Raw genomic sequence first — 15,127 nt, forward strand, 5'->3', positions numbered from 1 at the left:
TTCTGACTCTTTTAGGAGGAAGGAAGTTATTCTTTTATTTTGAGAGAGAGAGAGAGAGAGAGAGAGATGGTTTAAAGAAAACTTGATCTAGATCAGATTCGGGGTATGCTATGTGCTCAGCACCCCTTTCCAAACATTGGAGAAAGCTGGAGAAAAGTTCAAATCTACATCTCTCAGAACCTGTGGAATTTTTAGTGTGTATGGGAATTTTTGGGGGGGGTGAGGAGGATGTGTGTGTGTATTGTAATATAAATTTTATGTACAGTATAGATGGGGTGGTAGTACTGCTTATTATTAAAGTTACCGACACCTTCCATTATAAGACCCTGTTTGGGCTAAAATTTTACAAACTGGATGACTGCCTCAGCCTGTGCACTTTTGGGGTGGGGGGAAGGAAGGGGAAGGGGGTTGGTGGCAGGCCAGGAGTAGAATTTTAAGCCAAAACAGTTAATCCATTTCTGAGAAAGAGGTTAGGGGAAAATGTTGTTTTTGTCCATGTCAAAAAAAAAATAAAATTGGATGTTTTCTTTGAAAAGCTTTGTCTGTCCTGTGCTTCTGAGCAGGGATTTAAAATTTGACGGGGTGTGTGGCCTTTGTGTCAGGGATGTCCCTTGCCATCTGTGTGAAAACTCACCCAAATTTAGACAAGTTATAAGGCTTTGAAAAGTCGCAGTTCACTCGTGCTCAACAGAGCCTTAAGAGTTTACCTGCTAAATTCCTTGAAGATTCCACCCTTGCTGAGCAGGATGTACCTCTAGGCTGCTGCGGGACATTCTGTGGGTCAGGGTCGAGGCATCTGAACTGAGAACAAGGAGCATGTCTCTCCTTTGCTCTGTGACTCCCCACCACCATCACCATGCCCAGCCAGCGTGGAGGAGAAAGCTGCCTAACTTGAATGTACAGGGGACAACCACCAGACCTACGGGGCAACAACCTACAGAAAGTTGAGGCATGGGTGAATAGATGGGAAGAAGGAATCTGGGGGTGAAGGTGGTGGTGGAAACAGGGACTGCAGGTTGGTGTGGAGAGGTGGGGAGGGAGAGGAGAGGGAAAACTAGGAGTTGAGGTGGTTGGGAGACTGGGTCAGTAGACTGGGGGAGACTGAAATCAGATGGAGAAACTGGGACTGGGAACCAATGGGGCAGGGGGAAGAAGGGAACACAGATCTGATGAGGTTCTGGGATGCAGGGGGTACAACCAGAACTGGGTGGGCGAAGAAATTGGACAAGAAACCTGATAGCTGGGGTGGGGGAGCGGACATGGAGACTAAATTAAGAGCCATGTGAGGGGGATTGGGACTGGGAGTCAGTGGGTGGGGAGGAGCGACTGCAGGCTCATATTGGGAAGTGAGAGAGATAAGATGAAGAGCCATGAGGAAGGGGAATTGGGAATGTCTGGACAAGGAAACTGAGATGTAATGGGGAGGGAGACTGGGACATGGAGTCCAGAGGTGAGAGATTAGGATTTGCTGGGCAAGGAGATTGGGAATGGGACTCTGAGTGACAAGTAGGGGATGGGGATGAGGAGCCAGGGATGAGGAAGAGATGGGGTCAAGAGTCCTTAATTACATGATCACCATTTTTTTCCAAGGGACCCCTGCCTCATTCAAAGTACTGCTCTGGGGATGAATCAGGAGGCTGCTGTCTGTAGAACTTGTTGCAGAAGTTAGAATTTGTGTAAGAATTTGCATAGTGAATGAGGCAGGGGATTACAGGAAGATGAAGGCAGTTGAATGCCGCCTGGGAAAATTATATTCTATCCCTGCTTTTGCCAGGGAGGTCCTACATGATGCAGGACAAGTTACTTAAACCAGACTTTTCACAGAGTGGTCACTAATCATGTGTTCCTCAGTCTGTGTACCTGACTTGACACTCTGCGGTCTGATTTTCAGAAATGCTGCGACTGAAGTGAGTGCTATGTAATGCCAAGTACTCAGAAAAATCTCAAATTGGTCTCCCAAAATCAATGGATGCTCTGTGCCTCAGTGCCCTGTCTATAAAACTGGGATAGTACCACTCCCTCATCTCACTGGGCTGCTGTGAAGACAAATTAATTCCTGTGTGTGAAACACTCAGATACTGTAATGATGAGCACCATAGGAAAGCCTGTGAGTAAATTAATAATTTTGTCTTCAGAGCAAGGGTTGGGTAGCGTGCAGTAAATAAAGCATGTAGCCACCCACCGAATGACAAGGAGAAAACAAAATATTTAATAGTTGCTTTTTAAGTAAGCACTGTTTGATTAAAATGTTTCCCTATTGGTTAATTCAGATAATGATCATGGGTTGATGTGTGAAACAATCAAGTATGTTTTTATGGTGAGATTTTGATGTGATTGAGGTAGAATTGAGGAATTTAAGTTTTGCAGAGCAACCAAGAAAAGCTTTTGCATTTATGAGAAGCAGTTTTGCTGGATGTTAGAACAGAACTATTTTTATGGAATTACTACATCTGTATAAACTTAGCTGACGGTTGGGTCATTTATGCTTGTTTAAAACATTAATAGGAATTTTGTGAATTATACCTTAATCACGAGGAACAAATCTGCTTAGTTTGTCCTTTCATTTCTCCCCCAAAAAGAATCAGTTCACTCTAGAAGTCCTATTATATTTGACCAGTTGGAAGTTGTGTTCAGATACTGTATGTCTAATATTTGCATTCAGTTCCCATAATTAGACACGCACATACAGCATTTGCATTTGTAAATAACTAGTTAGATGTTTAAATAGCTGCTTACACATAAGGATACCTCTCTGGAATACTCAGTTTTGTAACACAAGTATTGAAAGTTGGGCTGTATGAGTTGGATTTTCAAAAATATGGTAGGCATTGCACTAATTCTGTTCCAAGTAAAGTCAATGAGAGCTTTATTGCTAACTTCACTGGGAGCTGAGTTAGGCCAGTGCTGAGCACTTTTGAAAATCTCACCCTGTAGTACAGATATTTCCTAAAACAAGTAACGCTATTGTTTAACTTCTCCTTCATTCTGTGTGTTTAGTTTTTCTAAGTAAAATCCATTTTGCCTTTAATAAAATCATTCCATTTTTGAAAAGCACATGAATATGAAGATTTTGGAGGAAGACTAAATATACGTTCCTATGTAGTTTGACTACTGTAATGATTTGACATAACTCAGAATTTCCTTGCTTTTATAATTGTACACTTACTACCATGATCTAATTAATCTGAACACATTGGTAATAGTTAGTTCTCACTTAGTCTTTTCCCCTGTACTATCCTTCCATTTTGGTTAAGAGTTATGCGGAAGTATCCATAATAAAAATAGCCTAACCATGGCATATTGGGATCATGGTCAGGCATAAATCAAAAAGGTCAGTATTAAATCCATTTATATCTTGGATCTAATGTATTCGAGTCTGAGACAATGCAAACCTAGTTGTGATGAGGTAATTCCTAAAGAGGTACAAATATTTTTTTTTCTCAGAATAAAGTCAAATAAATAGATGTCTGGTTAACAATAGTGTTTCAAATCTAATAGCTAAAATCACTTACATCAAACAGTTCAAACTTTCATGTAGTTGCCAGTCTTTGTGAATGGAAGGGAATAAGCTTTTGGCAACGTGCCTTGGAGAGAAAAGGGACACTTGAAAATAGTTAGCAGAATATGTGTAGTGCATTAAATTATATTTCCTTCAGAGCTATGGCACCAGAAGCTGATAAAACAGCAGACAGAAATGCAGGCTTTGCAAACGCTATGGTCTGACTGCTATTTATAATAATGAAGCAACAGTCTCTTGAACGTACTAATTGCTCTTAACTTTGAGTTTAAATCCAGAATTATCTTACTGACTAATGTGGTGCTGTCAGTAAGGATAATGGGATCTGTTTAATATTAAGAATATGGCTATAGACACAGATTATCTAAAGCAGTGGTTCTCAAACTTTTTTACTGGTGACCCCTTTCACATAGCAAGCCTCTGAGTGAGACCCCCCCCCTATAAATTAAAAACACTTTTATATATTTAACACCATTATAAATGCTGGAGGCAAAGCGGGGTTTGGGGTGGAAGTTGACAACTTGCGACCCTCTCCCCCCATATAATAACCTCACGACCCCCTGAGGGGTCCCGACCCCAAGTTTGAGAACCCCTGATCTAAAGCACTATTGATTGGCTAGCTGGGTCTTTCTGATGTCACACTCTCAACAGTTCACAGCTGGGACTTCATCTCATAAACGCACACAAAATTTGCTAATCTCATGTTCTGCGGGGGAGTGGGTGAATGTGGTTATGGAAGAGGAAGAAATGCGGCTGAAGGAGAGAAATCACTTCAAAATGCCCCCTCCACCAAAGTGCAGGCTGGTCCTTTCTGCAACACTTTTTGTGGATCTTTCAGACACATTTATCTCATTTTCTAGTGTAAAAGCTAAACCGAGAACTATTCAATAGTTCAGATTATTTTTATGAAAGAGCAATTTGAAAGTAGCTGTTAGGCCAGTGACTATTTTAGATTCTGATGATAGGAGTTTCAAAATAACTCAGGGAACCTTGAAAAAAAGTGAAAGAGGGCTAGAAAAAAAATTGACAAACTAAAAATATATTGAAAATAGTTGGGGAAATCAAGGTACATTCAACGATTCCCCACTTTAGCTTTCTTGTAGTAACTGCTTTTCCTAGTGGAAGGTTATGTCCCCCAGAAGTGGTTAACAAACAAGATTTTTTAAAAAAAAATTAAGTTAACTGAGTGAGCTGTACTCTACTAGCAGTAAGCCATAACAAGGTGTGCAGTAGTAGGTTCTTGGCACACTGGGGACAGGGCCGGAGCTTCCATTTAGGCAACCTAGGCGCTCGCCTAGGGCACCAGGATTTGGGGGTCGGCATTTTGCCACCTTTGGTGGCAATTCGGCGGCGGGGGGTCCTTCCGTGCTCCGGGTCTTCGGCAGCAATTCTGCGGCGGGTCCTTCACTCGCTCTGGGATCCGCCGCCGAAGTGCCCCGAAGACTGGGAGTGCGGAAGGACCCCCCACCGCAGAATTGCCGCCGCTGACCGGGAGCGTGGAAGGACCCCCGCCTAGGGTGCCAAAAGCCCTGGTGCCGCTCCTGACTGGGGATTGAAGACACTAGTCGGACTCAATAGAGTCATCAAACCAGGTAAATCCTATTGGTTCCAAACCCAGGGGTATGAAAAGGGTTTGAGAGAGAGAGAGAGAGAGAGAGATGCCTTGATCAGGGCAGGGCCTCCGTAGACCAAATGGCAAGGAGCTTCTTTGGCACCCCCTCTTCCATTTGTTAAACTTTTGAATACCTTATTTTTTTTATTGCCTTTGTAGCCCATTTCACAAGTTTGAGGCATGATTTGCATGCATAGATTCATAGAGTCTAGGACTGGAAGGGACCTCGAGAGGTCATCGAGTCCAGTCCCCTGCCCTCATGGCAGGGCCAAATACTGTCTAGACCATCCCGGATAGACATTTATCTACCTACTCTTAAATATCTCCAGAGATGGAGATTCCACAACCTCCCTAGGCAATTTATTCCAGTGTTTAACCACCCTGACAGTTAGGAACTTTTTCCTAATGTCCAACCTAAACCTCCCTTGCTGCAGTTTAAGCCCATTGCTTCTTGTTCTATCCTTAGGGGCTAAGGTGAACAAGTTTTCTCCCTCCTCCTTATGACACCCTTTTAGATACCTGAAAACTGCTGTCATGTCTCCTCTCAGTCTTCTCTTTCCCAAACTAAATAAACCCAATTCTTTCAGCCTTCCTTCATAGGTCATATTCTCAAGACCTTTAATCATTCTTGTTGCTCTTCTCTGGACCCTTTCCAATTTCTCCACATCTTTCTTGAAATGCGGTGCCCAGAACTGGACACGCTACTCCAGTTGAGGCCTAACCAGCGCAGAGTAGAGCAGAAGAATGACTTCTTGTGTCTTGCTCACAACACACCTGTTAATGCATCCCAGAATCATGTATGCTTTTTTTGCAACAGCATCACAATGTTGACTCATATTTAGCTTGTGGTCCACTATAACCTCCGTTCCAAAAAGTTCAAAAATGCTTTTTTCAAATTTTTTCAAAACCAATTTTCATCACAAGTGGTGTATTTCTTGAAAAATTTAGCTGTCGACAAAGAAACGTTTTCTGACAGAAAAATATTATATTGGAAAATTTCCAACCAGCTCTACTTAGAATTGAAGTTTGATTGTATATTAAAATTACTTGATATTTTAAAAAAATATTTGAGCAATATATTGGGCAAGGGAGTTCTGCATTTTTAAGGCTTTTAGGCTCACCTATTGACACATGGAATACATAGGAGTGATTTCTGAATGTTAGTACAAATGGATTCAGATGTTTAGTTCTTTGTCTCTGCTAGTTCTGGCTCACCTCACTGACTCAGTGTAGCACAGACCAAACACAGTTTGTGAAAACAGAGTAGCTAGAGTTACTTGCAAAGCGCTCTCTTGGGGGCCAATAAAGTCTATCTCTGTTTATGTAATGAAATCAGGGAGCAAGGGTCTGCTGTAGTTTTTTGCTGATGGGATTCCATTGGTATTGTCTTTCAATGAAAAGCCTGAATTTAATAAACCTTTAAGGCTGACTTACTCTTTCTCATGATGTGCTGCCTAGCCCTAATGGATTGCTGTTGATGATTTGGGTTGTTTTGTTTATGTAGTGTTAGAGCTTCTCTTTAAGCTGCTGGCTGGAAACTGAGATGAAGGCTGCCTTAATTCACTTTTAATAAAAGATCAATAGGTTTATTGTGGAAAAATAAAATACAGATGTAAACTTTACCTGATAAAAGAATTAAATGTGTGTTTAACCTTCCTTTCTTGTTTGTTCAATGCTACTGGTATTTAATCCTTTTTGTTTTTGAGACTATTATCTTTCTTTTGTGCTTTTACATTTCAAATTTGACTTAGACTGTGAAAACAAACTATGCTGACTATTTTCATCTCAAATGCTCACCAAATCCCTCAGATTTTTCAAAATATTTAAAAAGTAATCTCCAGACTGAAGTCTCATTAAAACCTTTGCCCTTGCTCTGGGACAAAAGTTCAGAGAAGGTTCTGATGATTTTGATTTGGAAACTGTAAAACAAAAAATGGCAATGTGTGAATTGTTAATTTAAGTTTTATTGTAAGTCTGCCAAGCTTGTCTCCAGAAGTTTCCAATTAATATCCAAGAATGCTTAATAATATCCTGAATGTCATATTAAAGATTTTTTTCTATTTTTATATTAAATATAATAAGGGGAAAAGCCCACTAGTGAAAATAAAAATAGAGCACGTCTTATTTTTGTAAAAGAAATGGCTCTGTTTATACATGGCAGTAAATTAGCCCTCTAGAAGGAAACATCAGTCTCAGAGAAATCTTTCAGTGATGATTGTTTTCAGTATCTTTTTTTTTTTTTTTTTTAAACAAATCAATTGACAAGATGTGTGATTTTTATGAAGACACTCATTTTATTTTTGGTCCTGGGAATGTTTAGGATTTTAGATAAGGGTTATTGAAGTGCTGTTCATCTTTTCTACGGTAGAAATTAAAACAACTTCTTATGGAGGGTAATCCCAACCCAAAATGCACTGACATTTTGTCTCCTCAACAAAACTGGTTTTTGCAAATTCCTGGAAATTTTCCCCATGTGGAATTTCCTCACAAAATTTTAATGGCTAGAGGTTCAGGACAGGCAATGCTTCGTCTTGGGACAAGGACAGGCATAAGCTCCAGTATCTCATAAATCACCAGATGAACAGCATATGCTCCAACCCCCTTTCTAATATTAGAGGGATCTTGTTTCTAGCTATGGTAGATTACAGTGTAGTGTAAACTGTAAATCTATATTGAGATTAAGTCTAAATCTAAACAAGATGAATATTGTAATTAATTCATAAATGTCAAACACCATAGAAGGGAGTTAGGATGATTTCACTCCTTTCTATATGCACACATCTTTTGTCTTCGGTATTTGTAATTCAGGTCCTTTTCTTTCAAAGATCATGATGAAAACTTTCAGGTGACAACCCAGGAAAAATATAAAGGGCCCAACTGAATGATTCCAGGGACTGTAATATGTTTTCCTCCTCTCTGATAATATATACTCACTGAAGGATGTAAGATTTCCTAAGAGTTTATATTGAAAAAAATCTTTGTATAGGTGGTAAATTTCCACCATGGTACGTGGGAATGTAGATATTTTACATCTATTAGTATGACTCATGGATATAACTTTTTTCATGCTGCAGTGAGTTTTAATGGCACAGTATAAATAGAAAGCCAATATGAATTTAGCCACACAACTCCCATTTTAAAAATGAGATTTTTAATGAGAGATGTGAAACTAAATACTTAAGTCAACTTTGAAATTTTCTCAAATTTCTACTCTACTTAATATGTAAAGAATTGGGTTTGGGGGTATATCACTGAAATTATGAGTTCCTGAGGGGAGGAGAGGGTGTTGGTGGGACTCTAAACTGTTATGAAGCTGTGATAGCCCTAAATTAGATTGCATTAATAGTATATCTTATGACAAAAATGTTCCATGTGTAATGAAAGTTTGTGGATTTGCCAGGGATATAGTTAATTTTAATTTCAGGCCCCACTTTGTTCCTTGAATGTGGTGTTTTTTGACAGTTACATATCACTATCCATTTTTAAAAACATCTTGGACTTCTGCTTTTGTACTTGCTACAGGCAGTGCTTGAGGTAGCCATTTCTTTCACATTTTGTGTTATAAAGTTTTGAAAAGTTTGCACTCTGCCGTTGTGTTGGGCACCACTCAAGAGGCCCATCATCTTTTCCTTTGATTTAGAATCTGCCAGTTAATACTTTTATACCTAAAACTTCACCTCAAAACACAAACAATCCATGTAATTTTTCAGAGGGCTGCACATTTATTTAATTTGCAAAACTCATGGAGAACCTTAAACTCTATATATTTTCAAACCCAGTGTAAATGCATTTTAGGGAAAATTGAGTTAAGATGAGTGACCAAGATCTCTTTGCTTATGCAGATGAAAGTACAGTATCCAAGAGACTGAGCAAGAGTTAAATTGCCTTACCCCATTGTTTAGGTTGGAAAACAGCTCTCAGAGATGGTTACTTAAATATTTTTCTACTCTTGACCATTTGAAAAAAGGTGCTTGAATCCATAAATAATTACACTTGTAATACAAATGGTTTTTTACTCAGTGTAGCTGAAAAGACAAACTGGTTTCCAAGTCCCCTTATTGTTTCGTTGGGGTAATGGTAACTTAAATTGTGCTGCAAGTGTTACACTAACGTTTTATTCAACCAGCTCTGTTTAGAAAGCATACCATTTAAAAGTGGTTTAATAAAGCAATTTCTAGTCTTTGGCTAAGATGAGAATGTTCTAAAGCCATGAGCTTTAAGCTTATACTTGGAGTTGAGGAATATTGTTTTAACTTAATGTAGAAATTTGCTTTTAGTAAAACAGCAATAATTACTAACTGATCCTGAATGATTTTCAAATGGGAAAATCAAGATCATATAATGAGTTTTTAAAGTATTTGTTTTATTGCGTGTTTTAAGCAAACACTGTATACAGTAGGCTACTCTAAATGAAAACTTCCTGGTTGTCTGTAAATGCAAAGTAATCAGTTTAATCCAACAAAAGGTATTGATTATACAGAAGCCTTAAACAAAACCCTACAAATTGGAGTCATAGAATCTCAGGGTTGGAAGGGACCTCAGGAGGTCATCTAGTCTAACCCCCTGCTTAAAGCAGGACCAATCCCCAGATGGATTTTTGCCCCAGATCCCTAAATGGCCTCCTCAAGGATTGAATTTACAACCCTGGGTTTAGCGGGCTAATGCTCAAAGCACTGAGCTATCCCTCCCCTGGACGATTGAAAATAGAGGCATTGCTAGTGAGCAGAATGAATTATCATTTGAAGTGGAAGGATGGACTGAATGGAGCTGGGAACCGTTAAAAGGGCTTGGGTTGCTAGAAACTTCAGGAATGTACCCTGGACATTTAATGTGTTTCTGTGTAAAGCTGATTAGTTCATCTTATTATTTCAGTTGCAATTACTAGGTGGTTGTTTCTCATTCTAACTGTAATAAGTATGAAAGCTGCTGATCAGTACTATAAATGGGTGATTAGTATTTTAATTTTATTATAATAGTATTTTAAGTGTATGAATTTCTAACTCAGCATGTCTAAAGTTGAAGTAATTGGCAGGAAGCAATTAATTGAAAGTAATAAAACCAGATCATCTAAATATTGTCGAGAGTTTAGTAGCAGGAGAGAGGATTTATGCTCTTCTCAAAAAATTCAGAAAATCTATTTCTTCTAATTCTTCACGATCAAATGTGCCACTGCATAAAGATTTGCGTATTTAAGTGGAAGAGCAGAACACTGATTAATTTGATTCTGTGAATGAGATGGTTTCAAGGACATTGTTGTCATTGAAGTGTAGCTGCAATAACAACTTAAGTCCTTGTTCAGATCTTCTATCGGTGTTTCTCAAACTTTGGTACTGGTGACCCCTTGAACGTAGCAAGCCTCTGATTGTGATCCCCTCCCACCTATAAATTAAAAACACTTTTAAATGTATTTAACACCATTATAAATGCTGGACCCCCTCACAACCCCCCATGTAATAACCTTGCGACTCCCTAAGGAGTCCTGACCCCCAGTTTGAGAACCCCTGTTCTATTAGCTCTTTAGCGTCAACTTTTTTCAAGAGAAGTCTCTGCCGTTTTTTTGGCAGTAGAAGATGAACATCAACTGATTGCCTTTTTTATTACACAAAATGAACTGTTTAAAGAAATGGCTGAAACTGTTTGAGATACAGGCTTCTGACTCTGCTACATTCAGTGTGATTTGTCATAATTCCTCTTCTGAGCAGTGGGTTTAAGACCCTATGTCTCTAGAATTTGTTCTTCGCTTTATTACTTTGCATAGCATACCCCTTGTTTTTGTAACATGATACATGTTTTCTGTTTGAAAACTAGTCATGTTTGATAGTGCCAGCACATTTCTTGAACTGTGTGTGGAGGTTCAATGGGGGGAGTGACTAAAATGAATAATAGGTCAAAGGTAGGGTTTCAAAGTAAGTAACAGCTCAAAGATCAAACTTGTTTTAAACAGGGTGAATTGACTGATTAGAGCGACAAATTATTGCTGAGGTGATAATTTTCTTTAACTGCTGGGATAAGGAATATTTTTGTTGTTTTTCGTTTCTAGAAAGGTTTCATAATCTTGGGAAGATAGAATTTTTGTTAAAAGGATAATCTCTGAGGCTTTCCTAATGCTACTTATGATATTCTTGGAATGACTTGGAACATTTTTGTTAATTCAATATACGTTTCTTGTTTTGTATTTTAATATTTCATTTAAGGGTATACAACAAAATGGTTCATAACTAATAGTTTGCTGCCTTAATGATGGGTGTTTTTTGTGTTTCGAATGAACATTTCAAACAAGCTGCTTTTGTAGTGTTGAGTTTTTTATTGTCAGCACCAACTCAACAGGACTTTAGGTGATAACTGAGTTTAGGGTTCAAAGAAGCAACACCAAGACTTGAGTATTCATCTTGGACACCATGAAATATATTAATATATAAAATTAATATACATTATATAAAATTTATCTATATCTATATAGATATTAATTTTAGAAACTTTTTTTAAAAGATACCAAAATCAAGCTTGTGTTTCGGAGATGGTGCAGAAATCGCTAATAGGGTCACTTAATGTTTTATGGTGAAGATGTTTCTGGATCATTTTGTTTAGACTTGATTAAAACCATTCCTTGTACATAGTGAACTCTGGAGGCTTGTAGCTGGGATGTTATGTAACTGATATGTCTATTCTTTTTTTATTCTTCATAGGGTCAGTATAGGCCATCTGACTTATTGTGTCCAGAGACATATGTCTGGGTACCCATTGAGCAATGCCTACCTACACTTGAGCACTCTAAATATTGTCGCTTCAACCAGGACTTAAAAGCAGGTAGGTTTATAATAAAAGGTAGGCCTGCAAATTATCTAACTTATTTTTACAATCGATCACTGTCATCATCTGCTGCTAAGATTTCCATAAATCCTTGTATCTATTTTTATAAACATCAAAAAAGCACTTCCAGTAATCATAGCAAATAGAGACTATGTCTTCAGCTGTCTATTAACAGTATGCAAGTGATGAAAAGGTTTCAGGGTATAATACATTCCATAGAATATATGTAATTTAAAGTGAATATTTCCTAATGGCTTTATGTGAACATATACATTATTTATTCAGTCCATTTGATGAGCTAAATGACCAGTCTTTTCCTTCTTTAGAGTTCAGTCTGATGCAAATAAAGAAAAAGAAAAGAAGTCAGTTAGGATAAATGTCTTAAGCTGAAAAATTAAGTTAAAAGGGATCTCCAAATGCTTTTATTAACAAAAAAAGATTCAGTATCTGTAGGGGATTATTTGATGAATACCTCAAATAGTGAAGGTAAGAGGAGCATTGTGCATATGACTAATCTTGACTTCACCTCGTTTTATCTCTTAGTGCCTGGATTACTGCTTTCACACAGTGATTCACCAGCATGTGCTGTTCTGATCTAACCCATTACTGTTTAGACTATAAAATAATAACAAAGATTAAAAACAACATAATAGAATAAAAAAAAGTACCTCCCCTGTAGACCAACTCCATGCTCCAGAAAGGTTCTGTGGGAGTATTATAGCACGGGATAGTGCATGCATGAGAGAGGTAGCACTAGGACAGGAAGCCAGCACTGCATGTCTTTGGGAGACCTCATTTAAAAAATAGTTTAAAATAAAGTGCTGAATACCCTTCTTTTTCACCACAAAGCTGTCTCCTCATATCCCCGTTCTATGAGGTCACCAATCATGGTACATTCAAAGTTGTAAAACCATTAGAGTCCACATGGCTGGAACGCACAGCTTGATGTTTGAAACTGTGGTTCCCTAATGATATTCCGTTCTTTTTTTTCTGTGAGCATGAACAGTAATGGAATTAATTATTATTTGTCCTGTTTTTTCCTTAATTCTTATTTAAAATAATAAGAATATTTCCATGTATTTTAGTGTTGGGGTTTTTAGTGTGCAGTTGATAGTTGAATAAAGAATTAGTGTTTCAGTGTATGTGCAGTGAGGGGAAGGAAAGAGGACGTATTGTCCTTTCTCACAAGCTGTCTGGTTGACTGAAGGGGTTGCTTTGGACCTTAGAAGGAGCTACATTCAGCCCTGCTCATTAGTAGGAAGATTATGGCAACACAGGGAACTTTAAGAATTGGGCATTCTAGAGGAATTCCCTCCTCTCCCACAGCCCATGTTAAGATGTGCTTTTTTTTTTTTTTTTTTTGCTCCAGAGGTAGGTAATAAAGTATCTGAAAAGGGATATATCAATATCTAGACACTTAAATGCATTTGAAAAGAAACAAAAAAAACATGTGTGTTTTGTATAACTCCTGAGCCGAATTTTAACTTGAGGCAATTTTCAAAGTTAATTGTCTATAAAACTCCTGAAAAGTAGAGCTCATTATAGAAACCTGGGCAGGATCTTTTGTGTGTGTATAAATAATATACCCTTCTATTCATATTGCCACCAATTATATCTTCCTGTTTCATCAGCCCCTGTCTATTTAAGGGACATCATATGCAGTAGTAGCGGTACTAAGTGATACATGTCACTGTTTCGCTCCCTACAAGTAAACAGTTTCAGGGAATAAAACAGTAGCATACGCAGCTTGTTTGAAAAGTGTCGTATTAGTGCAATATGTGCACTTACAGTAGGACCTGTTTATCATGCAAACATTTATTAAGCTACAGATAAAGGGGTCTGCATCTGAAGGAGTGAGGTTCTTACCCACGAAAGCTTATGCTCCCAATACTTCTGTTAGTCTTAAAGGTGCCACAGGACCCTCTGTTGCTTTTTACAGATTCAGACTAACACGGCTACCCCTCTGATTTTTATTAAGCTATTGCAGTAAGTAATATGCTTTCTCACCATGCATGGACATTGAGACCACTGAAATTGAAATTTAATGCAGAATGCAGCAGCCCATTTATTAAAAAGGGTTTCTTCTTGGGAACACACAACACCAGTGCTCAGTGATCTCCATTGGCTGCCAATAAGTTTTTTGGTGTATTTCATGGTATTGACCTTAATCTATGAAGTTCTAAATGACCTGGTATCTGAAAGACCTCCATTCTCCCTCTCCAGTACTGCCATAGTTGTGATCAGTAGAAGAGTGCAAAGTGCCTCTCTTGTAAAAATGAAGATTGCTGGTAGGGTATTTTCCATGAAGGGTTTTCTGCTTTGAAATTCGCTCCCTCTCCCCACCCGTTGGTCCACCTGTGCCTAGATCAGTTTAACTGGGAAGCATGCTGCAAAAAATCTTTCTCCCAGACATTTGGGGAGGGGGCCAAGGCTTAGAGGAGGGTTATTATATTTGCTATGGTGGAGTGTATGTTTTAATTATCGTTCTAATATGCTAGTGAATATTTAAATATTCTTTGACTTTCTAAAAGAAAAACTAGCTTTTTATATTTGCTGCATTATTAGCCATTACTGATTTGTGCTACTATTGACTAAATCGAGGTCGGCAACCTTTCAGAAGTGGTGTGCCGAGTCTTCATTTATTCACTCTGATTTAAGGTTTCGCGTGCCAGTAATACATTTTAATGTTTTTAGAAGGCCCCTTACTGTTATATGTAAAGTAAATAAGGTTTTTAAAATGTTTAAGAAGTTTCATTTAAAATTAAAATGCAGAGCCCCCCTGAACGGCGGCTAGGACCCAGGCAGTGTGAATGCCACTGAAAATCAGTTCGCATGCCGTCTTTGGCATGCGTGCCATAAGTTGCCTACCCCTGGACTAAATGATTTTATTGGATCACTAGCTGTAAACTCCTGTGCCTCCTTTTGCATTTATTTTGCACAGTTCCTGAATCTGAAACCCAGTGAGATTATGGAATAAAGAATAAATCTACAGCAATGGGGTGGAGGGGGGAGAGGAGGTTTCCTATGTTACCTGGTGAAGAGGGTGACAAATTCCAGTGCTGCTTCTCCCTAAGCATACCCTGATTGCTCTAAAAGTGGATACCAAGCATGTTACATGCAGTTCAAGAGAGCCAAGCCTACTCCTTGCAATGGCCTGCCTTCATTATGAAGGCTTATATCATTGCTTA

The 15,127-nt window shown here is 38.4% G+C and overlaps 1 protein-coding gene across 6 annotated transcripts in view; it reads left to right on the top strand.

Annotated features, from left to right (window-relative positions):
* The window catches only part of ATE1 (arginyltransferase 1), a 149,554-nt gene that overhangs the window by 106,253 nt on the left and 28,174 nt on the right, over positions 1-15,127 (top strand). For 5 of the 6 annotated variants that reach the window (XM_054034715.1, XM_054034714.1, XM_054034719.1 and 2 more), the window contains one exon: positions 11,816-11,936. The exons of the other annotated variant lie outside the window; for it this stretch is intronic. In XM_054034715.1, coding sequence (XP_053890690.1) covers positions 11,816-11,936 — 121 coding nt within the window. The remainder of the gene's footprint in view (positions 1-11,815; positions 11,937-15,127) is intronic. 6 annotated transcript variants of the gene reach the window in all.

Source organism: Malaclemys terrapin, chromosome 7 (assembly GCF_027887155.1).
Source record: "Malaclemys terrapin pileata isolate rMalTer1 chromosome 7, rMalTer1.hap1, whole genome shotgun sequence".
NCBI classification, from domain to species: Eukaryota; Metazoa; Chordata; order Testudines; family Emydidae; genus Malaclemys; species Malaclemys terrapin.